Source organism: Rhinoraja longicauda, chromosome 6 (assembly GCF_053455715.1).
Source record: "Rhinoraja longicauda isolate Sanriku21f chromosome 6, sRhiLon1.1, whole genome shotgun sequence".
In the NCBI taxonomy this organism is placed as follows: Eukaryota; Metazoa; Chordata; class Chondrichthyes; order Rajiformes; family Arhynchobatidae; genus Rhinoraja; species Rhinoraja longicauda.
Window position 1 is genome coordinate 21,875,425 of NC_135958.1, and position 25,338 is coordinate 21,900,762.

At 48.3% G+C, this 25,338-nt stretch overlaps 1 protein-coding gene across 2 annotated transcripts in view; it reads left to right on the forward strand.

Annotated features, from left to right (window-relative positions):
- uba2 (ubiquitin-like modifier activating enzyme 2) overlaps window positions 1-18,890 on the forward strand; it is a 31,114-nt gene extending 12,224 nt beyond the window's left edge. The window contains exons 7-17 of one of the 2 annotated variants that reach the window (XM_078400696.1): window positions 760-827; window positions 974-1,095; window positions 2,796-2,895; window positions 3,776-3,939; window positions 4,882-4,975; window positions 7,804-7,916; window positions 8,994-9,149; window positions 12,310-12,406; window positions 13,158-13,263; window positions 14,283-14,416; window positions 17,691-18,890. In XM_078400696.1, coding sequence (XP_078256822.1) covers window positions 760-827; window positions 974-1,095; window positions 2,796-2,895; window positions 3,776-3,939; window positions 4,882-4,975; window positions 7,804-7,916; window positions 8,994-9,149; window positions 12,310-12,406; window positions 13,158-13,263; window positions 14,283-14,416; window positions 17,691-17,872 — 1,336 coding nt within the window. In that variant the 3' untranslated portion in view covers window positions 17,873-18,890. Of the gene's footprint in view, window positions 1-759; window positions 828-973; window positions 1,096-2,795; window positions 2,896-3,775; window positions 3,940-4,881; window positions 4,976-7,803; window positions 7,917-8,993; window positions 9,150-12,309; window positions 12,407-13,157; window positions 13,264-14,282; window positions 14,417-17,684 lie in introns of both variants that reach the window. The other variant, XM_078400695.1, reaches the window with a different exon arrangement.
- The last annotated feature ends 6,448 nt before the right edge of the window (window positions 18,891-25,338 follow it).

Consider the following 25,338-nt stretch of genomic DNA (forward strand, 5'->3'; position numbering starts at 1 on the left):
TCACCTGCTCCCTGGAACACATTTAAAAAAAGACAAGCATCGGATGCATGAATGTGGCTTGAAAAGTTGTGTAATGGATGCAGCCAATGGATTCTTGCTTCTATGAGGAATTGTGCATGATAAACACATTGCACAGAGTTGTGGATGTAGCCCAGTCCATCAGAGAGGCTAGACTCCCCACCATCAACTCCATCTATGCTTTGCTTTGCCTTGGAAAGCATCCAACCTGATCAAGGATCACTCACCCCCCCCCCCTTCTCCCCTCTCCCGTCAGGCACAAGAGACAAATGCTTGAAATCACACACCACTAGATTCACGAACATCTTCCCTTGTCTTATCAGACTGGGGTTGATCACATCAGTTTGGGTTGTGCAACAGTAGAGTTACTGCCTTACAGCACCAGAGACCCGGGTTCAATCCTGACGACCGGTGCTGTCTGTACGGAGTTTGCATGTTTTCCCTGTGACTGTGTGGGTTTCCTTTGGATGCTTTAGTTTCCTCCCACATTCCATGGATGTACGGGTTTGCAGGTTAATTGGCTTCTGTAAAAATTATCCTAGTGTGTGGGATAGAACTAATGTATGGGGTGATTGCTGGTCGGTGTTGACTCGGTGGGCCAAAGGGCCTGTTTCTGCGCTGTATCTCTAAACTAAACTAAAGAGTAAGAGAAGATTTGGGGTTTTGTAGAGCAGAGTGGGTTTGACTATTCGGAGTGCATCTTCCAAACGGGCCTGGCGATGTTCTCTGTTCTTTCCTTAGCCAGTTGTTTGGAGAGGAAGATGCCGACCAGGAGGTATCGCCCGATACGGCTGACCCAGAGGCTGCCTGTAAGTACACACGGGGCCCTTCCAAACTCCCTCTTAACGTCACCTGTAGTAAACTACACAGAGAGACGTCAGCCTTGCCAGCTGCAAGTCCTGAGGCAGACCCCAGGGTTCTCTGCCGCATTAAATGTCTTTGCATTTGTTGGCAGGGGAGCTATCAGATGCAGCGATGAGGGCAGGAGCTTCCAATGAAGATGGTGGCATCAAACGTGTTTCTACAAAGGACTGGGCCAGATCCACGGGGTATGATCCTGTCAAAATATTCAACAAGGTATCGTCACTGAGATTCTTGCAGCCTCATTACACGGTGAACCGTCAGGAGAAGGTGTAGAGGTGGCAACTGGTTCCATGGTTGGGGGTGAGCCCGAGGGACTGGTGTTTGAGCCCCTGAACCAGTTGGGCCCGGTGGATATGGGGCTGTTCCTCCTAATGTCCAGCGATTCATTCGCCGGGACCTCCCTGTTCCCCCAGCTTGTCACTCTTGACGGGACTAAAGGTCCATGGCCTGATCTGCTGCAGGAGTTTAGCTTCCGTAAGCAGGTAGAGAGCATCCTCGAGAGGGGATGGAACTAGTGCAGGGCTCTGGTTGAGAACATATAGTATAAGAAAATAACTGCAGATGCTGGTATAAATCGATTTATTCACAAAATGCTGGAGTAACTCAGCAGGTCAGGCAGCATCTCGGGAGAGAAGGAATGGGTGACGTTTCGGGTCGAGACCCTTCTTCAGACTGATCTGAAGAAGGGTCTCGACCCAAAACGTCACCCATTCCTTCTCTCCCGAGATGCTGCCTGACCTGCTGAGTTACTCCAGCATTTTGTGAATAAATCTGGTTGAGAACAACTGTCCTCGTTCTGTGCTGTAACCATTCTATGAAACATTTGGTGTTAATCCTCGGGCTCCTTCAACTCGGTGTATCGCCGGTTTCATGTTGAGCTGAGGCAGGGGATGCAATTGTTCAGGGTTAAATGGTGGCAGAGGTTCAACTAAAGATTATCCATCCATTACAGCCACGATTACTCACTGCCTTGTGTGACGGTCACAACCGCTGATTGCCACGCTCGGTCTCACTGATTGGAACACGTTGGGAGTCTGGCTTCTCACCACCACTGTACACTGCACCCACTGGCTTCCCATCACCACTGTACACTGCACCCACTGGCTTCCCACCACCACTGTACACTGTACTCACTGGCTTCTCACCACCACTGTACACTGCACCCACTGGCTTCCCACCACCACTGTACATTGCACCCACTGGCTTCCCACCACCACTGTTCACTGCACCCACTGGCTTCCCACCGCCACTGTACACTGCACCCACTGGCTTCCCACCACCACTGTACACTGTACTCACTGGCTTCCCATCACCACTGTACACTGCACCCATTGGCTTCCCATCGCAAAACGTTGGTATTGGTTTATTATTACCATGTGTACTGAAATGCAGTAAAAAGCTCTGTGTGTGTGTGTGCTAGCCAGTCAAATCATACCCTACATCACTATAACAGGTAGTGCAAAAAGAAAAATACCAGAGTTCAGAATATAGTGTTACAGTTGCAGAGAAATAGGAGATTTCTAAAATGTACACATTCTGTAATGAGGTAGGTTGGAAGATCGGGACTACATTGTAGTTCATGGGAGGACCGTTCAGTAGTTTGATAACTGCGGGGATGAAGCTGTTTCTGAAACTGGTGGTATGTGCTTTCAAACTTTTGTATTTTCTGTCCAATGGGAGAGGGAGTAACTGGGTTAGAAATGGTCCTCATTATGTCGGCTGTTTTTCCGAGGCAGCTTGAAGTGCAGATGCAGTCAATGGTGGGGAGGCTGGTTTATTTAATAGAGTGGACTACATCCGCGATTCTCTACACGTGAGCATTATATTATCAGTAAAATTAGATGCTATTAAACTTCAATTTCAGATTTTTCAGGTAATGAGTGAACAATCTTCACACACTGATTCTTTTGCAGCTTTTCAGGGATGATATAAAGTACTTACTGACAATGGACCAACTGTGGCGCAAAAGGAAAGCTCCTGTGCCACTGGACTGGACTGCTGTAGAGAGAGTTGGTAAGTCTGCAGTTAGATTGAAATAGGCAATAAACAGTAGCCTTGCCAGCCTCACCCATGTCTCAGAAATCACCTTCAGCCTGGCTTGTGTGGCAGATACAGGGTGTGTCTGAGCCAGGGAGCTCCCGGGGTTTAATTATCATAAAGCAATACATCCCAGAAACAGCCTCATCGTCTTAACTCCTTCCTATCCATATCCGTCCAAATGCCCTTTAAAACTTGTGATCATATTCACTCCTAGAGCCGGGATGTGTTAACTCCAATCAACGTGTTGTTGCAGCTATCGAAAGGCAGCAAGGATTCTGTAGGGAAACACTCATGGGGCAGGTGGGTGTTAATTTAGCTTAGTTTACTCTAAGTTTGGTGTACCCAAAGGTTGATGAATCAAGTAGCAACTCTTGCATCAACCTTTAGATGCATCTATCTGCTCCCTAGAATCCTTGCTTCCAAACAAGCCTTGTGATCACTGCAATAACACCCTATGCAAGGGCATAAAATATGTTAAATAAAATATAAACGCACAATGCATTTACATAGAATATATAAAATAACAACACACAGTGCAAGGACATAGAATATAAAATATGATGCTAAAGCTTTAAGGCACCGTTTAAACTACATTTGGAGTATTGTGAGCAGTTTTGGGCGCTATATCTGAGGAAGGCTGTGCTGCCGTTTGAGAGGGTGCAGAGCAGGTTTATGAGAATGATCCCAGGGATGATTGGGTTAACATATGATGAGTGTGATGGCTCTGGGCCTGCACTCACTGGAGTTTAGAAGGGGATCTGATTGAAACCATGAATAATGAAAGGCCTGGATAGAGTGGATGTGGTCCGGTCCTCTCCCTTCACTGTGTAACGGTGTTGTTTGTGTCGTTTAGAGATGGGCTCGTCCCTGCAGCAAGCGAGCGCCTCTCCGGCCGGCCTGAAAGACCAACAGGTCCTGGACGTGAGGAGCTATGCACACTTGTTTGCGCAAAGTGTGGATCACCTCAAAGCCCGTCTGGCAGAGAAGGGGGACGGAGGAGAGCTGGTCTGGGACAAGGTCAGAACGAGTCATGTTTGTTTTCTGAACGTTAACCAGTGTTTATTGCTTTTAACTAATAGTTCAAGTTATTTGACTTGGAGACCAAATTAAAATTTCCACAGAAGGAAATAATTCTGAATGGGTGATCGATTGTTGGTGTGGGGTGAAGGGCCTGCTTCCATGCTGTATCTTTTCAAGTCAATCGTCATCTCCGTTTTCATGGAATCCCCCTAAACTGATGTTGGGAAGTTTGAAGTCATTGTCCACCCCTAACACAGGACCAGAGTAAGCCCAGCGGTTTGGATGCAGCATCAGAACCCCTTTCACAAGCCATTGCTACTGCCAGACAGAGAGGCAGTCAGCAACAGCTAGGCATGAGGTGGTGATAACTGCAGGGATACACGCACTAGCAGGCGAGACATAGAGCGTGAGGACAGAGGAGGCCGTGAGGATGGTGGGGTGTGCAGAGAAATGGTAACGAAGTTCAGAATTATCGGGGACTAACGTAGGTCTGTAGGCATGGAGCGATCTGATCAGAATCACCTTTATTGTCATCCAAAAAAACCCACGTCTTTTGGACGAAATTCCGTTACCCACAGTCCAACAATAAGAGCAATAAAATAAGCAATAACGCACATAATCACAAACCAACACAAAACAAAAAAAAAAGAAACATCCATCACAGTGAGTCTCCTCCAGTCACCTCCTCACTGTGATGGAAGGCCAGAATGTCTTTTCTCTTCCCCTGCCGTCTTCTCCCACGGTCAGGCTACGATCTGGGTTACGATCTGGGTGCTTTGGGTAAGCCTCTGACCGATGGGTGAACAGAGGTCACAGGAACATGTTGGAGTACAGAGATGGTGCCTGGGCTAAGGAACAGGGCTGCGTGTATACAGGGCATTGCCTGCTCCTGAACAGATGGCCGTCCCTTTAATCTATGTGCCTTGGTTGTGTCCCCAGGATGATGCACCAGCCATGAACTTTGTGACTGCTGCTGCCAACCTGCGAATGCACATCTTCAGTATTACCATGAAGAGCAAGTTCGACGTGAAATGTAAGGTTTGCACGTTAAAGCTTAGTTGCCAAAGTATTCTCCGTCTTGAATCACCTTGCTGTTATGCCTTTGATGTTGATCGTTGAATAGCTACGACTGATAAGGGGATTATAAGATAATTAGGGGATTGGACACATTAGAGGCAGGAAACATGTTCCCAATGTTGGGGGAGTCCAGAACAAGGGGCCACAGTTTAAGAATAAGTGGTAGGCCATTTAGAACGGAGATGAGGAAGAACTTTTTCAGTCAGAGAGTGGTGAAGGTGTGGAATTCTCTGCCTCAGAAGGCAGTGGAGGCCAGTTCATTGGATGCTTTCAAGAGAGAGCTGGATAGAGCTCTTAAGGATAGCGGAGTGAGGGGGTATGGGGAAAAGGCAGGAACGGGGTACTGATGGAGAGTGATCAGCCATGATCGCATTGAATGGCGGTGCTGGCTCGAAGGGCTGAATGGCCTACTCCTGCACCTATTGTCTATTGACTGCAGGAACGCTGGCTGACGTCCCTCTCTCTTTGCCCTTGAATGCTAAGGCCATCAATCTCTGTCAGAATAGCCAGGGACACTGTGTGAGGAGCACGTTTAGAGCACGTTAGGAATTGGATCTGGCACCCACTGCCCTCGTGTTTCAGCACTGCTCCTGAAAATGTGTTTAAAATGATTGCTGGTGTTTCTTGTCTGGGATGTGGCAACACTGGCATTCATTGTCCATCAGTAACTTTCCCTGCGTTTCAGAAGCAGGTTCGAGTCAACCACATTGGTGGATCTGGAGTCACATATACACCAAACCTGTATGCGAGGCAGATTTACACTGAGCCCAATTTTCTACACAATGCAATCATTCTATTTCTTCCTCCTCAGAGTTCTCGAGCAAATTAATTGTTGCTCTAGATTCCAGCAGTGAGTTTATTATTGTCACATGTACCGAGGTACAGTGCAAAGCTTTTTTTTCCGCGCTTTCCAGTGAGCGACAAGACTATACATGATTATAATCAAGTGTCCACAGTGTACAGATAGCATAGTTAGTGTAAGAAATGCTGCTGTTGAAAATGGGCTATGCATTTGAAAGGAATATATATGCAAAGGTAAATACTCTGTCGATGAGGCAGTGTTTGTGGAGAGAGAAAAAGAAAGATTTTTCTCAGAGCTGAAGATGTCTTTCTTGCATTTATGTATACAACCTGATTACTTGGACCAGTTGGTGATCATGAAATGGTTGTCTAGCAGAAAATTAATACACGGGAGAAAGTAGAGAGCTCGTAAACGCTGTGCTGTGCCAGCAGATGGCAGCAGTAGGCTGATGGACAAATGCCTCTGCTGGACTCTGTACTGGTGCAAGGAGCTCTCGTAGCTGGTGGCCAGCTCCACTGTTCCTTTGGTGGAAGCATTGAGAGGGGAAGTTAATGCAGAGAGGGAGAGAACAACAACTGTTTCCTTGGTGCCTTAAAGTCACACAGCTGTACGGCACAGGATCAGGCCCTTAAGCCCGCCATGTCCATACCAACCAATTTGGCGTATTGGCCCAGTCCTTGATTCTGTTGGCTGCTTTCATTTCAGGTCAATTACCATTCATCATAACCGAGAGATGTTACGAGGTGATGTACCATCTGTTGCATTTGGCCCCCATCCCTTTAAATGCTTCCCGTCATATATCTGTACAAATGTATTTTGAAAATCATAATTATATCCGCTTCTATAGCTTCCTCTGGCAGCTCATTCCAGATATGGACTACCCTCCGACTGGAAAAGTTGTTCCTGATGTCCCTTTTAAATCTTTACCTTCTCCTTAACCATGTGCCCTTGAGTTTTAGAATCCTCTACCCTGGGGAAAAATATTGTGTTCACTTTATCCATGCCCCTCGTGATCTTGTACCCAATAAGGTCACCCCTCAGCCTCCTATACTCCAAGGTAAAGAGTCCAAAGATAGGTGCAATTGGTGAATTCTGTTTGTCTTGGTCGTCGTACAGAAACATTTCACCCCTCCATATATATGTCAACCATCAAGAACCTATCGTACTAATCGCATTTTCCAGCCCTTGGCCTGGAACTTTCTATGCCTTGGTGATCTAACAGCTTGTCCAGATATTTTGCACACATTGTGAGAGTCTCTGCCTCCTTGCATTGTGTTCCAGGTGGGAGCAGGGAATAAGGAGTCGGGTGTCTTCCTCTCATGGCCCTTTGAGAAGTGAGCACTTGTTTGGTTGGGATTTGTTCTGTAGTTGGCCAGGCTGTTGGCCTCATTGTCCAAGGTCAGCAGTGAAGAGAAGACTCTGTCAGAGTTTTAAAGCACTCATTGTCCCTGGAACTGAACCCCTGCAAATCAATTCCTTTGGCAGTGAATTGCGAGTGACGCTCTCAAGTTCAAACATGGGCTGCACGGTGGCGCAGAGGTAGAGTTGCTGCCTCACAGCGCCAGAGGCCCGGGTTCAATCCTGAATACGGGGGCTGTATGTACGGAGTTTATACGTTCTCTCCAGGACCACGAGGGTTTTCTCCAGGTGCTCCAGTTTCCTCCCACACTCCAAAGACGCACAAGTTTGTAGGTTAATTGGCTTTGGAAAAATTGTAAATTGTCCCTATTGTATAGGTAGTGCTAGTGTACGGGATTGCTGCTCTGCGTAGACTCAGTTGTTTCCGTGTTGCATCTTGAAACTAAATTAAACTAACAAAGACCTAGTATGTTGTGGTGATGTGCTGAATAAAGCTGTAGCTGTGTTATGGATTAGCGGGTTTGTTAATTCATTAATTTACTCCAGCACTTTGTGTCCTTTTATGTGAACCAGCATCGGCAATTCCTTGTTTCTACTCTGTTAATTTTCCTCCTTGCTCTTAGCCATGGCAGGCAATATCATCCCGGCGATCGCCACCACCAACGCAGTCATCGCTGGCCTAATCGTTTTGGAAGGACTGAAGATTCTCTCGGGCAACATGGAGCAATGCAGGACAGTGAGTTTTGGGAGAAGTCGCGGAGTGGGGAGGATGGAGAAAGAGCCACTGGGCGACTCAAGTCAATCGTGTGGAGCCCTCTAGTCTGGTCTCCAGCCATTGGGAGCATCCTCCTTCAGTAGAGTCTAGGGCAGACTGATCGTGGTACAAGTGCGGTGAATGATGTGGATGCTTCCCGGGGACGCTGGGAGAACTTGAAGGTGATAGATATCAGTATTGGTTTATTGTCACGTGTGCCACGATAGTGGAAAAACTTGCTTTGTGTGCTATCCACTCAAATCATGCTACACAACTGTAATCAAACAATACACATACAAGCACAGGTAGTGCAAAGAGAAAAATACCATAGTGCAGAATAAAACCCTACAGAGAAAAAGTACAGAGAAAAATAGTGTACGGTCCACAATGAGGTTGGTTAGGAGATCAGGAGTATGCCCTAGTTTATGGCGGGCGGGTTGTTCTGTAGTCTGGTAATTGTGGGGAAGAAGCTATTCCTGTATCCAGTGGTATGTGCTTGCAAGCTTTTGTATCTACTGCCCAATGGGGAGGGGGGATAGGAGGGAATGACAGGGGTGTGAGTGGTTCTTGTTTGTGTTAGCTGCTTTCCCAAGGCAGTATGAAGTGTAGATGGAGTCGATGAAGGGAGGCTGGTTTATTTGAGGGACTGGGCTACATCCACAACTCACTGCAATTTCTTGTAGTCTTGCCAAATTGAGCTGTGGTGCATCTCGATGGGATGCGTTCTACGGTGCATCTGGAGAAGTTGGAGACGTTGAACTTCCTTACACTGCTGAGGAAGTCGAGGCGTTGGTGTGCATTCTTGGCCACAGCTGGTCATGTCTGGGGAAGTAAGAAAGGAGGATGCTTGCATGCACGATGAGTACTGGCTGAAGTGGGCTGAATAGCCGCCTCAGCACTTTACCACCTGTGTGCTGCAGTCCGTGGACCAACCAAATCACCCTGCCTCCAACTCGCTCTGGACCGTTCTTCTCTGGAGCGAGCGTTAACATTTCTTAGCTTCATAAGGAAGCCCTGGTTCCCTTCGTCACTTTTAACCGACGGCTTTGATGTTGGCAGATCTTTCTGAACAAGCAGCCAAATCCGCGGAAGAAGTTGCTGGTGGCGTGCAGCCTGGACCCGCCGAATGCCAGCTGCTACGTGTGCTCCATCAAACCTGAGGTGACGGTGAAGCTCAACACCCATCGCGTCTCCGTCCAGATGCTGCAGGACCGGGTAAATCTTGCGCACTTCTCTCACAACAAGAGGGTGCCCGAGAGTGTGGCCAACACTCCGCCCCTCCCCCTCCCCTCCCCCCCACCTCCACAGCCAGCCCCCTCACCCGCACCCCGTCTGTCCCATGCACAGGTTGCCCACAATCTCACTCAACAGCGCATCAGGCTTGAATGGTTGTGCACGCACCATTCACCACACAAACCTCTGTGCCACCCGCTGTCACAGAAGGTCACAGCACCAGAGACCCAGGTTCGATCCTGACCTTTGGTGCTGTCTGTGTGGAGTTTGCACGTTCTCCCTGTGACTGCACGGGTTTCCTCCCACATCTCAAAGACGTGCAGGTCAATTGGCTAACCTATTGGCTCCCACTTATTGAACTAATAGGTTAATTGGACTCTGTAAACTGCCCCTAGCATGTAGCCAGTGGATGAGAAAGTGGGAAAAAATAGAACTAGTGTGTGAACGGGTGATTGATGGTCAGCACAGACTCGGTGGGCCAAAGGGCCTGTTAGTATCAGTAAATCTCTAAAATGTACAGCACAGGCACAGGACTTTCAGTCCATCTTGTGTACTGTGCAGGTCCCACTTGCACGCATTTGGCCGGCGCCCTCTAAACCCTTCCTATCCTAATAATTGAAGCTGCAGCTTATCCAAGCTGCTCACACTTACGGTATTATCCAGTGCCACAAAGAAGATCCTTCATTTCTTTCCTCCACGACAAACAGTTTTATGTCAGCACCTCACAGCTTCCTCTGTTATACTCTGCCCCTTCTCGGAGACCACAGCCCAAACCTGCAATTTTCCTTTTATCTTGTCTGCACTCTTCCCACTAAGCCACGTCACGCTGCTCCTTCCCCCTCCCCCCCCTCTCCTGTACACTTAGCTCCCATTTCCCTTGAGATGGAGCCACAGGGAACTGCAGGTGCTGGAATCCTGAGTAAAAATCAGTGCTGGAGGAACAGCAGATTAAGCAGCTTCTGTGGAGAAAATGGACAGGCAACGTTTTCGGCTGAGACCCTTTCCCTTTTGAACTTCTCTAAATCTTTGACTCCTCATTATAAACCAACATTGTGGGGATAAGATTCCTACTCTCTTTCTTAAATGCCCCTCATGATTCTAAACATAGCACAAAAAGTAAGGAAATTTGTGTTTGGTAGATTATTTCTTTGTTGTAACAATGCTTCTTGGCAATAAAGCTTATACCGTTGGAAAGCCTGTTTATTTCCCTTTTAAATGGTGCCACATTTGTAAGGAACATGCATTTGTGGGATGAGCAGCAGAGCTGAGTATGTGGGTTGCGCCCATGAAAAATCTGCCAAATCGTCTCTGCCAATGCCAAACAGCTTATTCTGCCATTGACTCTTGTTCGGTGTTGTTTGGTGGATTGGATGATTGAAGTCTGAAAAAACAAGACATATTGGCAATTTAACAATTTATTCATTTAATAAACAGGAGCCTCAGTAGCGTGTGGAAGAACCATACACAGCCACAACAGCCTGGCACCTCCTCCTCATGCTGGTCACCAGCCTGGTCACACACTGTTGTGGGATGGCACCCCATTCTTCAACCAGCATTTGTCGCAAGTCAGCCAACGTAGTTGTGTTGGTCACTCTGGCACGAACAGCACGTCCAAGCTGATCCCACAAGTGTTCAATGGGGTTGAGGTCAGGACTGCTGGCAGGCCATTCCATCCTCTCCACTCCCAAATTCTGGAGGTAGTCTCTGAGAAACCCTGCTCTGTGGGGGTGAGCATTGTCATCTTGGAGGATAGAGTTCGGTCCCAGACTGGAGATATGGGATTGCCACTGGTTGCAGAATCTCATCTCGATATCTCTCTGCATTGAGATTGCCTCCAATGATGACAAGCCTCGCTTTTCCAGTGAGGGAGATGCCGCCCCACACCATCACACTGCCTCCACCAAAAGATGTTACTCTATCGGTGCAGCAATCAGCATAGCGTTCTCCTCGTCTTCTCCACACTTTGACCCTATGATCTATAGGCAGAATCTGGACTCATCGCTGAACATAACGTTCCTCCACATGTTCAGGTTCCAGTGCACGTGTTGCCGACACCAGCGCAAACAGGCCTGACGGTGAAGGGCAGTCATGGCAGGCCTCCTGGCAGCCCTATGAGACCGGAGATCGGCTGCGTGCAGTCTGTTCCACATTGTCTGGGCAGAGAGCCGTCGGCCATATCGTCCTGCAAACCTTGACTGCAAATCTGTAGAAGACAGCCTACGGTTCCTAAGTGCTGACAGGGTGAGGAAATGGTCTTCGGGTGTCGTCTTCTTGGGACGCCCACTTCGCGGACTGTCTCTGACATCCCCCGTTATATGGAACTTGGCCTTCACTTTGGAGATGGTACTAGGGCTCACTCCAAATAATGCCGCAACTTGGTTTTGCGGAACACCAGCTTGAAGTTGCCCTATCGCACGGGCCCTATCCAGATCAGTCAAACGTGGCATGCCGATTCTTGGAGCAGACACCTACTGACCACTGTAGCAGGGCCCATGCTCACAGATGCTGCCAATCAGGTGCCAATCAGGCACCAGATTGTCAGCACCTGGGGGTACCAGAAGCTCAAAACAAGAGTCAATAGCAACAGCAGAATAAGCTGTTTGACATTGGCAGAGAAGATTTGGCAAATTTTTCATGGGCGCAACCCATATACTCAGCTCTGCTGCTCATCCCACAAATGCATGTTCCTTACAAATGTGGCACCATTTAAAAGGGAAATAAACAGGCATTCCAACGGTATAAGATTTATTGCCAAGAAGCATTGTTACAACAAAGAAATAATCTACCAAACACAAATTTCCTTACTTTTTGTGCTATGTTTATATATCTCTGTCAAGGCATCCACCTCTGCACCAGAGGAGACAGACTCAGCCTATCCCTTATGTCCTTATAACTGCAATGCCTCCAGCAAAACAACAGCCTGGTTAATCTCCTCAGCACCCTTTCCAGCACAATCGCATCCTTCCAATTAACCGTCCCCTTGAAATGGTGCCATCCGTTTAGATTTGCCATGCCCACTTTCTGACCTCTAGTTTGGGTGGTGACTCAATTCTGCCAGCATGTGGATGTCTGAGGTGTAAAACTGTTGGCTCCATGGCGATCATTCCCCTGTAGTAACGGCTGCATCTCTGGATTTGCGCAGATCTTGAAGGATAAATTTGGAATGGTGGCTCCTGATGTTCAGATAGAAGACGGCAAGGGAACAATTCTCATCTCCTCAGAGGAGGGAGAAACTGAAGGTACGTACATGTTCTCAGCCTCTCCTGACCGAGTTAGAGGGTCATGGGTTCACGTTTCTGCTCCAGGGACAACGTTTGGGTTGATGTTCTGTCCTGGCCTTGACGGGACAATCGAGATCCGCAACACACAATGAATGACACAGCTGGTAGAGCTGATGCCTCACAGCGCCAGAGACACTGGTTCAATCCTGATCTCAGATGTCTGTGCAAATTCTCTCTGTGACCGTGTGCATTTCCTCCGGGTGCTCCAATTACCTCCCATATCCCAGACATGCAGGTCTGTAGGTTCATTGACACACTGTAAATTGCCCCCAGTGTGTAGGGAGTGGATGAGAAATTGGGATAACGTAGAACTAGTGTGAACGGGTGATCGATGGTTGGCGTGGATGGTCGGGCAAAAGGGCCTGTCTCCGTGCTTTATCTTTCACTCAAAAAACAATTCTCTTGGGTGGGTGTGAAAGATCTCGCCCTGCTTTTGATATGTTGAAGAACAGGGAGTTGTAACCAGTACTTATTCCTTCATGGACATCACCAAATAGGATTCTTTGGCTGCTCTCTGGGGAGTTTGCTATCCGTCACTGGCTCCACTGTTGCAACAGTGACGATACGTGACGCTTGCAGAGTTTAGCGATGAAGAATGGGAATCCTGACTGACCGTGTAGCTGTCCACAGTGCTGAGATTAAGATGTCGGCTGAGCAAAGGCCGGGCTTTGGGTACTGTACCTGATGTATCTCTCGTGGTCCTTTGCAGCAAACAACAACAAGAACCTCGCTGAGTTTGGTATCCGTAATGGAAGCCGGCTACAGGCCGACGATTTCCTACAGGACTACACGCTTACCGTCACGCTCCTGCACAGGTGAGAAACTGCCTTCCATGTTCCATGTGGCACGAAGCTTTACGTGAAACACCCCATCTCAGCGGCGTTCCCTTCCCTCGTACCCTGTGGTACGTCTGCTCACCAACTGGTATATCAGTGATGTGAGCTGAGAGCAAAAATGAGTGTATTGTCACCTGCACTGAGGTACGGTGAAAAGATTTGTTTTGCATGCTATCCAATCAGATCAGATATACCACGCATAAATATAATCAAGCCAAACTCAGGTTCTCAAATCGCTTCGCAAAGGGGAAGATACAGGGTACAGAATATAGTTCTCAGCATTGTAGCCCATCAGTTCCACAGACAATGTCCGCAATGGGGTAGAGGTGAATTGGACAGTAACCTAGCTTATGGTAGGACCATTCAGATGCCTGATAACAGAGGGGTAGAAGCTGTTCCTGAGTCTGGTGGTGCGCAGTTTCAAACTTCCGTACCTTCTGCCGGATAGGAGCAGGGAGAAGTAAGAATGACCGGGGTGGGACAAGTCTTTGATTATGTTGGTTGCGTTTCCGAGGCAGGGTGAAGTCGAGGTGATGGTGGGTAGTCTGGGCTGGGTGATGGACTGGGCTACATCCACAACTCTGCAATTTCTTGCGGTTCCAGAGCTGTTCCCAAACCAAGCTAAGATGCAATCTGACAGTATGCTTTTTACAGTGCATCTCTTTTCAGTTTGTAGAGTCACTGGAGAGGTGCCGAATTTCTTCAGTCTTCTCAGGAAGTAGTCTTCTTGGCTGTCACATCAATGAGTCGTGGACCACACAGAGATATCACAGTTGGTCATGGCCGTGTCTAGTTTGCCAGGGTTGAGACAGCAGGTCCACAGCTCTCTGATGAGCAGCAGATTCTGAGGTAACCCAACGGGTGGCCTTACGTAAGCAAGTTCCTCAATGCGACAGGGAGCACATGTTTGTTGGGGAAGGCTGGTGATAATGTCTGGTTTATAATGAACCCCGCGGGCCGCTGACCTGTTCCTTGTCTTCTGTGTTGGCCGCTTGAAGTGAAGATCTGGAGGACGTTGAGTTCGAGGTGGTCGGAGATGCCCCAGACAAGGCGCCCCATAGGCTGAGCGAGGAAGATGGCAAGGCCATCACCAACGGCAGTGACGATGGGGCCCAACCATCCACGTCCAGAGGTAACGCATCCCCCTTCCCAGAGCAAGCAGGGTTTTGTCTTTACCCTGTCAGCCTCTCCCAGCCCAGTGACCACCACTCTCTCCTCATCCCTCGTGCTCCAAGGGCCAATGCACTTGCATGCTCTCCGCGGGGCAATCACCTCATTCCACCCCGGCCTCCAGCATGAGTGTGGCCTTGAGTACAGAGGCAGCAGCTGTAGTTCTAGAGGGTCACAGTAAGGCTTCCTGTTCTTGTTCTTCAGCATTTCCTTTTCAAAGCACTTCGGGAGGTCGAATGTAAGGGGAAAGTGCACAATTAATGCAATTAACAGTGTTGATGTTCAGAAGGATCTTGGGGTCCCTCTCCCTGAAGTCCACAGCTCCCTGAAAGTATAATCAATCAGTCATCAGATTTGGGCAGCACAGTGGCGCAGCGATAGTGCTGCTACCTTACAGCACCAGAGACCTGGGTTTGATCCTGACTACAGGGTTTGTATGTTCTACCTGTGACTACGTGGGTTTTCTCGGGGTGCTCCCACATTCCAAAGATGTACGATATGATACGATAGAACTTTATTTATCCCAGGAGGGAAATTTTTGCCAACAGTCCTGAAAACACAAAATACATGAAACATGAAAATAAAGTGACGAGTGGTAAGGCTTGGGGATGTGCAATGATTGAGGAGGTGAGGGATCAGTCTCAGTCTACCCCACAACAGAAGGGGGAGGAGTTGTGAAGTTTGATATCCACAGGGAAGAAGGATCTCCTGTGGCGTTCTGTCCTGCATCTTGGTGGAACCAGTCTGTTGCTGAAGGTACTCCTCACCTTGACCAGTGTGTCATGGAGGGGGTGAGCTGTATTGTCCAGGATCCTCTGCAGTTTGAGGAGCATCCTCTCCAAGACCACCTCCCAAGAATACAACTCCGCCCCCAGGATGGAACCAACCTTCCTGATGACTTTGTTGATCCTATTGGCGTCTGCAGCCTTTGCCCTGCTGTCCCAGCACACGACAACGAAGAAGATGGCACTGGCTACCACCTAGAACATCTGCAGCATCTCACTGTAGATGTTGAAGGAGCAGGGCCATCTCAAAAAGTACAGGTGACTCTGTCCACTATTGTACAGTTCCTCAGCGTTCCTGGACCAGTCCAATTTATTGTCCAGGTACACTCCCAGGTATTTGTACTCCGTGGTAAACTGCACATCCACACCATTGATGGAGACGGGATGGGTGTTCCTCTCCTCCTAAAGTCTACCACCAATTTAGTCTTGTCGGTGTTGAGCTGCAGCTGATTCAGCCCAACCACTCAACAAAGTCGTTGACTACACCTGTGTATTCTGCTTCCCTCCCCTCACTGATGCAGCCCACAGTTGCAGAGTCATCTGAAAACTTCTGCAAGTGGCAGGAGGCAGAGTTATATCTGAAGTCCGAGGTGTAGATGGTAAACAGGAAGGGAGAGAGGACTGTCCACTGTGGGGCCCCTGTGTTGCTCACCACCATGTCCGAGACACAGTTCTGTAGCCTGACATATTGTGGTCGTCCAATCAGGTAGTTGGTGATCCAGGACACCAATGGAGCATCCACCCGCATCTTAGAAAACATAGAAAATAGGTGCAGGAGGCCATTCGGCCCTTCGAGCCAGCACTGCCATTCATTATGATCATGGCTGATCATCCACAATCAGTAACCTGTGCCCAACTTCTCCCCATATCCCTTGATTCCACTAGCCCCCAGAGCTCTACCTAACTCTTAAATTCATCCAGTGATTTGGCCTCCACTGCCCTCTGTGGCAGAGAATTCCACAAATTCACAACTCTCTGGGTGAAAAAGTTCCTTCAGTTTTAAATGGCCTCCCCTTTATTCTAAGACTGTGGCCCCTGGTTCTGGACTCCCCCAACATTGGGAACATTTTTCCTGCGTCTAGCTTGTCCAGTCCCTTTATAATTTTATACGTCTCTATAAGATCCCCCCCCCCCCCCCTCATCTTTTAAACTCCAGTGAATACAGGCCTAGTCTTTTCAATCTTTCCTCGTATGACAGTCCCACCATCCCAGGGATCAATCTCGTGAATTTACGCTGCCTCAATTATCTTCTTGAGCTTGCCCCCTAGCAGCGCAGGCTGGATTGTGTTAAAAGCACTGGAGAAGTAAAAAAACATGACTCTCACAATGCTTTCCGGTTCCAGGTTTGTAGGTTAATTTGGCTTCGGTAAAAATTGTATATTGTCCCTAGTGTGTAGGATAGTGCCAGTGTATGTGGATCGCTGGTCAACGCAGACACCTGTTTCCGCGCTGTCTAACTAAACTAAAGATCATTGGTCGGGGATTGAGTATGAGTCAGGAAATCATTGCACCCTTTACAGGACTTTGGTTAGGCTGCATTTGTGTGCAGTACTGGTTGCCCCATTGCAGGAAGGATGCGGAGCATTTGGAGGGAGTGCAAAGGAGGTTTACCAGAATGCTGCCCAGTTTAGTTATGAGAATTGGACCAATTTGGATTGTTTTCTCTGGAGGGTCGGATGCGGAGTTGAGACCTGATAGAAGTGTATAAAATTATGAGGTTTAGAGAGCGTAGACAGAATCATTTTCCCAGGGTGGCAATGTCAAAAGACTAGAGGACATAGCTTTACGGTGAGAGGGACAAAGAGTAAAGGAAATGTACAGGGCAAGTTTTTTTACACAGGGTGGTGGGTGCCAGAAAAGTGCTGCCAGGGGTGATGGTGGAGGCAGATACGATACTCCAGAGAAAACAATCCAAATTAGTGTTTAAAGACTCCCCTACCCTGGGAAAACCTTAGGGTTTCTGAATCTACTCATAATTTTATAAACCTCTCATGTCACCTCTTTGCTGCAGGGGAAACAGTCCCAACCTGTCCAGTCGCTCCTTGTAACCTAAACCCTCCAGTCCAGACAACATCCTTGTGAATCTTATCAGCACAACCTCTATCTTAATCACATATTAGATTTAGAAAGAAATTGGACTGGTTTACAGGAGATCGTGGCGTTGTGGAGCTGGGTGGGTCCAGCCCTCTCCTCTTTGTACTCTGGTGGTGCTGCCACCAGTCGGTCTCTGCCGGTGCTGCCACCAGTCGGTCTCTGCCGGTGCTGCCAATACCAGGCACGGTGCTTGGTGGGTCCAGTCCCTCCTGGTGTACCGGTCGGTCTCCGGTGTTGCCGGTACCAGGCATTGCCTCACCGTCACGGTGCTTGGTGGGTCCAGTCCCTCCCTATGTTGTACTCTGACGGTGCTGTCTCTCCCTCCCTGTCTAATGCTGCCCCCTTCCCCAGCTGCAGAACAGGATGACGTGCTGATAGTCGACTCAGACGAGGAGATGCCCTCATCCAGCGGAGCCGAGGGTGATGGCGAGAGCCGGGGCCTGAAGAGGAAGCTGGAGGAGGAGGGCGGAGGCGGGGTGAAGCGGAGGTGTACCGAGCAGGAGGAGGAGGAGGAGGACGACGTCATCGCTCTGGACTGAGGGGGCAGCTGGTGCCACGCGGTACCGACGCTTAGACCCGAGACGGGGTGGGGATGGTTAGTCGGGGAGGTGGGGGTTGACACGGCAATGTTTCAGACAGAGGGAGCTGACAGACAGGTCCCAGCCTTAAACTATCAGGTCAGAGCCGCGGGGTGGGGAGGGGGATGGGCAGAGTCTAGGGAGAGCTCAGAGGAAGGAGCACCCACTCAATGGACCAGGCAATCATGTCCATAACATCGCTGGTATAACTCAGCACTCACATCTTTGGGTTCGCTCCTCAATAACTGCTCCCCAGCATCAGCTCAACCTGCCTCCCCTCCCCATCTCGATTCTGAATCTACTTATAAATCTCGCTGTTGATAAAGTATTAAACGTTCCTCTTTGTATAACTTAAGATCAAACAGCGATGTGTTTTGTAAATTGCTGTAAACACTTAATTTCTCCCCAGCCCTGTTTGTACTTCCTGAACATTGGAGCCTCTTTTATCAGTTCCAGGGGCAGTTCCTCGTGTCTTGTTACAGTTTGTAGTTATTTATATGTGACTTTTGTATAACACAGATATCTTAACTTCTGTTTGTTTGTAACTTGCGCAAACCCCAACGATTGTGTGTGGGTTGTGAGTGGGATGGCGAGCGACAGGGTTGTGGGTGTGCAGTGACCTGGAGGTGTCTGACTGTGACATCCCTGGCTGGCTGTGACTCGGGCTACACACCGTACCCAGGCGTGGTTGGGGAGCAAGAGGATCAGGGCATTTTCAGAACAGCGGTTGTCAAATTCCACAGGGAGAGGAGGGGAAAAACAGATTGGAATTTGCAACTGCACTGTTGTGCATCCAATACTGATCTGATCGACCTGTTCGATGTTTAGAGAGATACATTGCAGTGTTGCTGGAAGTATTTTTGTAGCAAATTGACATTGTTGTTTCATTACAGTTTTTTTTGTATCCGAATCGACTATAAACGTAAAGAAAAGCTTTGTTATGAATGGCAGTTTTCCTGATTAAAACATTCATTGTGTAAAGTCCACGTCTCCTCACTGAATCAAAGGTTTAATGGTTTTGGTTTATTTATTGTCATGTGTACCAAGGTACAGTGAAAAGCTTGTTTGCTTGCCAAATGGAATCATACTATGCATGAGTACAGTCAAGCCACACACAAGTACACAGGTAGTCAAAGAGCAAAATACCAGAGTGCAGAATGTAGGGGGGGTGGGGGGAAGGAACAAAATAGGGAAGCAAAATGAGTGGTAGGGGTGGGAAATGGCCAGTCAGGTGATAGATGGATATAGGTTGGGTTGGCATCCTGGTGAGTTGCTGCTGTACCTGTGGACGTATACACACTGGTGGTGGTGGGAATGGATGTTCCAATGACTGTACTGACAGGCTCTGAACCAGACACCCAGGTTCGATTCTGAGTTTGGGTACTGTGTGTGGAGTTTGCACGTTTTCCCTGTGACCATGTGGGTTTGTCTGGGTGCTCAGGCTTCCTCCCACACCCCCAAAGACATGAGGATTTGTGGATTAATTGGCATCTGTAAATTGCCCCCAGTGTGTATGTAGTGTACGTGCACTGAGGTACAGTGAAAAGATGTACAATAAATACAATCAAGTCAAACTCGGGTACAATAGGTAGAGCAAAGGGGAAGATAGCGTGTAGAATATAGTTTTCAGCATTGTAGCGCATCAGTTCCAGAGACAAAGTCCAATGTCTGCAATGCGGTAGAGGTGAATCAGATAGTACCTTGGTTTATGGAAGGACTGTTCAGAAGTTTGATAATAGAGGCGAAGAAGCTGTTCTTGAGTCCTGTGATACGCACTTCTGTACCTTTTTCAGGATGAGACTGGGGAGAACGAATGACTGAGATTCAACAAGTCTTTGGTTATGTTTGCTGCTTTTCTGAGGGAGCATGAAGTGTAGATGGAGTCATTGATGGGGCATCTGGTCTATGTGACGGACTAGGAACTATCCACAACTCTGCAATTTGTTGGGTGGAGTTGTTCCCAAACCAGGCTGTGATGCAACCTGACAGTATGCTTTCTATGTTGAAGGTGGGTCAAAGGGCCTGTTTGCCTGCTGTAACTCCACCTCTGCAGCAGTTCATCCCAAACCTGTGGCATTAAGTGATGGCTGAGGTGAATCCACACTGAGACTCTGTCATCCTTCATTCCTTATCGGGAACATACTTCTGTTCCTTTCATTGTTGCGAGTTCAAAATCCTGGCCGTAGGAAGAATAAACAGCAATTGTCCTGGATTGGTTGTGATTAGTTGAGCAGCTTTGCTGTGGAATTTAATCTGGGGCTTTGTGCACACGCCACAAATATTCTCTGACAACCAGCTGGGAGAGGAATTCACTGCTCATGCTCAGTTTGCAGCCCAGCCATCCACACCACCAATTAAATTTAAAAAACGGAAAGGCACTCAGCAGGCCAGGCAGCATCTGTGGAGAGAGGCACAGTGCACTTTCTGAGTCAAAGACCCCTCCTCAGAACCAGGGAAGTGAGAAAACAAGGTAGTTTTAAATAGCAGAGGGTGAGGGCAGGAAGCCGGGTGCAGTACCCCTTGGTCAGGCCTGATGTGTACGGTGATCACAACTGTGACTAAGGTTTTGGATGTGAGATTGGTTCTCTGTGCCTTTGGTTTGTTGGGGCAATTTAAAGAAAGCAAAACACTATCGGCAAAGAGTTGGTAGCAGGAGACCCGGGAGAACAAGGTTCTGATGAAAGGAACTCCTAAAAGAGATTTGTAAACTCGTGAGAGCTATAAATTCAAGAGGGTCATAAAATCCAAAGTATTTTTCCCAGGGTTGGGGAATAAAACTAGTGGGCACCAGTTTAAGGTGAGAGGGAAAAGATTTTAAAGGAATCTGAAAGGCAAATGGCGGTGGGCATATGGACCAGAGGATTCAATTCAATTATACTTTTTTTTGTCACATGTACAGTGAAAAGCTTTGTTTTGAATACAACCCGGTAAAATCATATCGCAGACCTCACCAAGGCGGTACACGAGAGTCACCACGTATCTGGTGACGACAAACTTACAAAAGTTCACCAAATGGTTCAGTAGTTGAGGCTGGTACAATAACATTTAAAATACATTTGGAGGGGTTTAATGAAAAGGAAAGATTTAGAGAGATATAGGCCAAACCCAGCCTCTATAAGGCACTGGTCAACCTGCATTTGGAGTATTGCGATCAATTTTGGGCAGCATATCTTACGAAGGATATGCTGGCCCTGGAGAGGGTCCAGAGGAGGTTTACAAGAATGATCCCACGAATGAGTGGGTTAACATATGATGGCGTTTGACGGCACTGGGCCTGTACTTGCTGGGGTTTAGAAGAACAAGGGGTGATCTAATTGAAATGCACCGAATAGTGAAAGGCTTGGATAGAGTGGATGTGGAGAGGATGTTCGACTAGTGGGAGAGTCTAGGAGGTAATAGCCTCAGAATTAAATGATGCTCCTGTAGGAAGGATATGAAGAGCAATTTCTTTAGTCACAGGGTGGTGAATCTGGAATTCTTTGTCACAGAAGGCTATGGAGGCCAAGTCAATTGATATTTTTATGGTAGATAGTTAGATTATTGATTAGTATGGGTGTCGGGTTATGGGGAGAAGGCAGGAGAATGGGGTTAGGAGGGAGAAATAGATCTGCCATGATTGAATGGCACAGTAGACTTGATGGCCGAAAGGCCTAATTCTTCTCTCATCACTTATGACCTTATAAGTAGGAGCAGTTTATCGAATTTATGATGTAGGTATCATTGGGTACTATGAGTTGTAACATGTATGTGCTTTGTTAAAATTTTAAAAAAATAATTTAAAAAAAAGTAGGAGCAGTTTTGGGTCAAATATCTGAGGATGTGCTGGCATTGAAGAGGGTCGAGAGGAGGAGATCCCTGGGATGATCTTATTGAAACCTAATGAATAGTGAAAAGCCTGGATCGAGGGGATGAGGAGACGACCAGAATAAAAGTACGCACCTTTGGAATAATGATGCGGAGGAATGTTTTTAGCCAGAGAGTGGTGAATCTGGAATTAATTGCCACAGATGGCTGCGGAGGCTAAGTCATTGGGTATTTTCAAAGCGGAGATTGACAGATTCTTGATTAGTAAGGGTATCAAAGGTTACAGGGAGAAGGCAGGAGAATGGGGTTGAGGGGGAAAGACAGGTCAGCAATGATTGAATGACGGAGTAGACTCGATGGGCCGAATGGCCTAATTTGCTCCCATGTATAATGATTTAGCTCAGATAGGCAACTTGATCAGCATGGAGGGTTTGGGCTGAAGGGCATGTTTTATGACAGTGATTGGAATGAGCAGGACACTGAGTAACGGTCCCACCATTGACCTTGAGCTTCCGGGAGTGAACAGGTATCCACCGGGAGAGGCCAGACCACCACGCTGCTACACACAAGTTCGTTACTGCGTAACTTACACCTCCTCCCAAAGCGGCAGACACTAATCCACGGCTTTGTCGAATTAAAACCTTGATTGCAAGAATAAGGAAGGGTGAATTAGCATTCGGTAATCCAATACATTGGAAGGGCGTGAATAAAATAAACAATTCGGAAAATGTTCCCGGAAGCAATCTATTAATGCTTCTTTGTAAAATGTACAGACATAGTTCCTTTAAACGTTTAAATTTGGCACCATCTTTGCAGGTAATACAAGGGATAACAAGTGCTCCATCAATTCGGCATAGTGGTAGATTTGCCGCCTCAGCGACAGAGACCTGGGTTCGATCCTGACTTCGGGTGCTGTCTGTACGGAATTTGTAAATTCTCCCCGTGGGGTTTCTCCCAAACTCTAAAGACATGCAGGTTTGTAGTTAATTGACTTTGGTAAAATTGTAAATTGTCCCCAGTGTGTAGGATAGTGCTAGTGTACGGGATGATCGCTGGTCGGTGCGGACTCTGTGGGCCGAAGGGCCTGTTTCCGCGCTGTATCTCTAAAACTAAACAGCCACGTGAACAGTTTATTATTCAAGTTACAGCAGAGGCTGGAGCGGGCGATTCATGTCTCCCTGTACACTAGACAGATACCATACATCACCAAACGCTTCAGCTACACAGGCCACATATTCAGCGAGTTAGTCACAGCGTGGAAACAGGCCCTTCGGCCCAACTTGCACACTCCGCCCAACATGTCCCATCTACATTAGTCCCACCTGTTTGCATTTGTACATGTCCCTCCCCTGTCCATGTACCTGTCTAAATGTTTGTTAAACATCACGACAGTAGCTGCCTCAGCTACCTCCTCAGGAAGCTCGTCCCATACACCCACCACACGCTGTGTGAAAACGTTGCCCTCTGGTTCCTCGTTAATCTTTCCCGATTACCATAAACCTCCGTTCTATAGTTCTTGATTTCCTTACTCTGGGAAAGGGAGGATGTAGGTGGAATCTTACGTAAACCACAAAGTGCTGGAGGAACTCAGCGGGTCATAGAGCCACACAGCAGGGAAACAGGCCCTTCACCCAGCGGTTCAGGCAGCCTCTGTGGAAGGCATGGAGAGGCGATGTCCTGTCCTCGTGGTTCTCCAGGTCTGCATCAACGTGCAAGTTCAGGATTGAATCCACTCGAAGCCGAGGTGGGAAGCTTCTGGATATTAAAGGAAACGTGAGAATAAAGGGATTGGGCATGTAGAAGATGAACGACGGGCCAAATGGCCTCCTGTTCCTATCACTTATGACACAAGGGGACCACATAATCTCCGCCCCTCCAGACACCAGTGTTGGGTTTGCTTTGTATCACCTCGATCTCCGGGATTATTCTCATTTCCGCACTTACTTTATTTTCCAGTAATATGTAGCGTCCATGATTTGTTCGACAGTGTGGAACTTTGGCCATGGCTATGATGAAGTCTCTTTCCCGTTCTTCAGGTTACTGAACGTCTCGCTGTGATTGTTGCAGCCTGAGTCTCAGACACGCCGCCCCCGCCCGTTTGTGTCACTGACACATTGGATACTGTGGTTAGACGCAAAAAGTCACTCAGCAACACAGGCAGCATCTCTGGTGAGAAGGAATATATGACGTTTCAGTCTGAAGAAATGGTCTCGACCCGAAACGTCACCCATTCCTTTTCGCCAGAGATGCTGCCTGTCCCGCTGAGTTACTCCAGCATTTTGCGTCTACATTCAGTGTAAATCAACATCTGCAGTTCCTTCCTACACATTCGAAACTGTGGCTTCCATTCCTCAGGCTCAGCGAGGAAACCTCCCCCGACGCGATCTTCCCCGCCACCACCCCCCCCCCCCCCCCCCCATCCCATCCACCTGCTCACCAACACGCAGATACACAGGGAACTGCAGGGGCTGGGATCTTGAGCAAAGCACGCAGTGCTGGAGGAACTCAGCGGGCCAGGCAGCATCTATGGAAGGAATGGAGGGGCGACGTTTCGGGTTGGGTCCCTCCTTCAGATTCTGCCAGTCAATCGGCATGGAAACAGGCCCTTCGGCCCAACTCGTCTATTTCCGGCAATATTGGCTAACTGTAAGTAAGAATGTCATTGTTCTATCTGGGACAATATTTCAATAAAACATTCTTGACTCGCACCCGTGTTTGGCCCATTGTCCATCCAAGCCTTTGCCTATCCATGTACCTGTCCAGGTGTCTTTTAAATGGTGTAATGGTACCTGCCTCAACTCATTCCATATACCCACCACCCTCTGTGCGAAAATGTTGCCCCTCAGGTTCCTATTATTTTTTTCCCCTCTGACCTTAAACCCATGTCCTCTAGTTCTTGATTCCCCTACTCTGGGTAAAAGACTCTATGCATTCACCCTATCTATTTTCATCATCTTACACACACATCTATAAAATCACCCCTCATCCTCTTGCGCTCCAAGCAATAAACTCTCCCTGTAGTCCATGCGCTCAAGTCGTGGCAACATCCTTGCTCGTTATTCTGTGGTACTTTATCAGAAGTGTTTGAAGGCCTCTACGTCTGTCCCGTCGCCCAGGGTCCACAGACACAGAGGCAGAATATTTGTCCCCACCGCCTTGCCTCTCCCCCTCCCACATTGTTCTCTCCAGCACACTACCCCTCGCTCTCACTTCATCCCTTCTCTTCCCTTCTTCCCCATTCTTCCATCCCCTCCTCCACCCTCACTCCTTCCCTACCTCTCCTTGCCCTCTCTTTCACCATCCCCTCTCCACCCTCACTCCTTCCCTCCCTTCTCTCCTTCCCTACCTTCTCCCCTTCCCTACCTCTCCCCGTCCCTCTCTTTCACCATCCCCCTCTCCCTGTCATTCCCTGTCCCTGTCTTTCACCATCCCCTCCTCCACCCTCACTCCTTCCCTACCTCTCCCCGTCCCTCTCTATCACCATCCCCCTCTCTTTCACCCTCTCCCTCTCCCCCGCCCGGCGCGCCTCATTGTTTGGCGCGGGTACCAGCACATTCCTGGCGGCCTCATCGCTCCCCCCAGGGCCGTGCTCCTGCGCGCATTCCACAGCCGGCCAAAGAGTG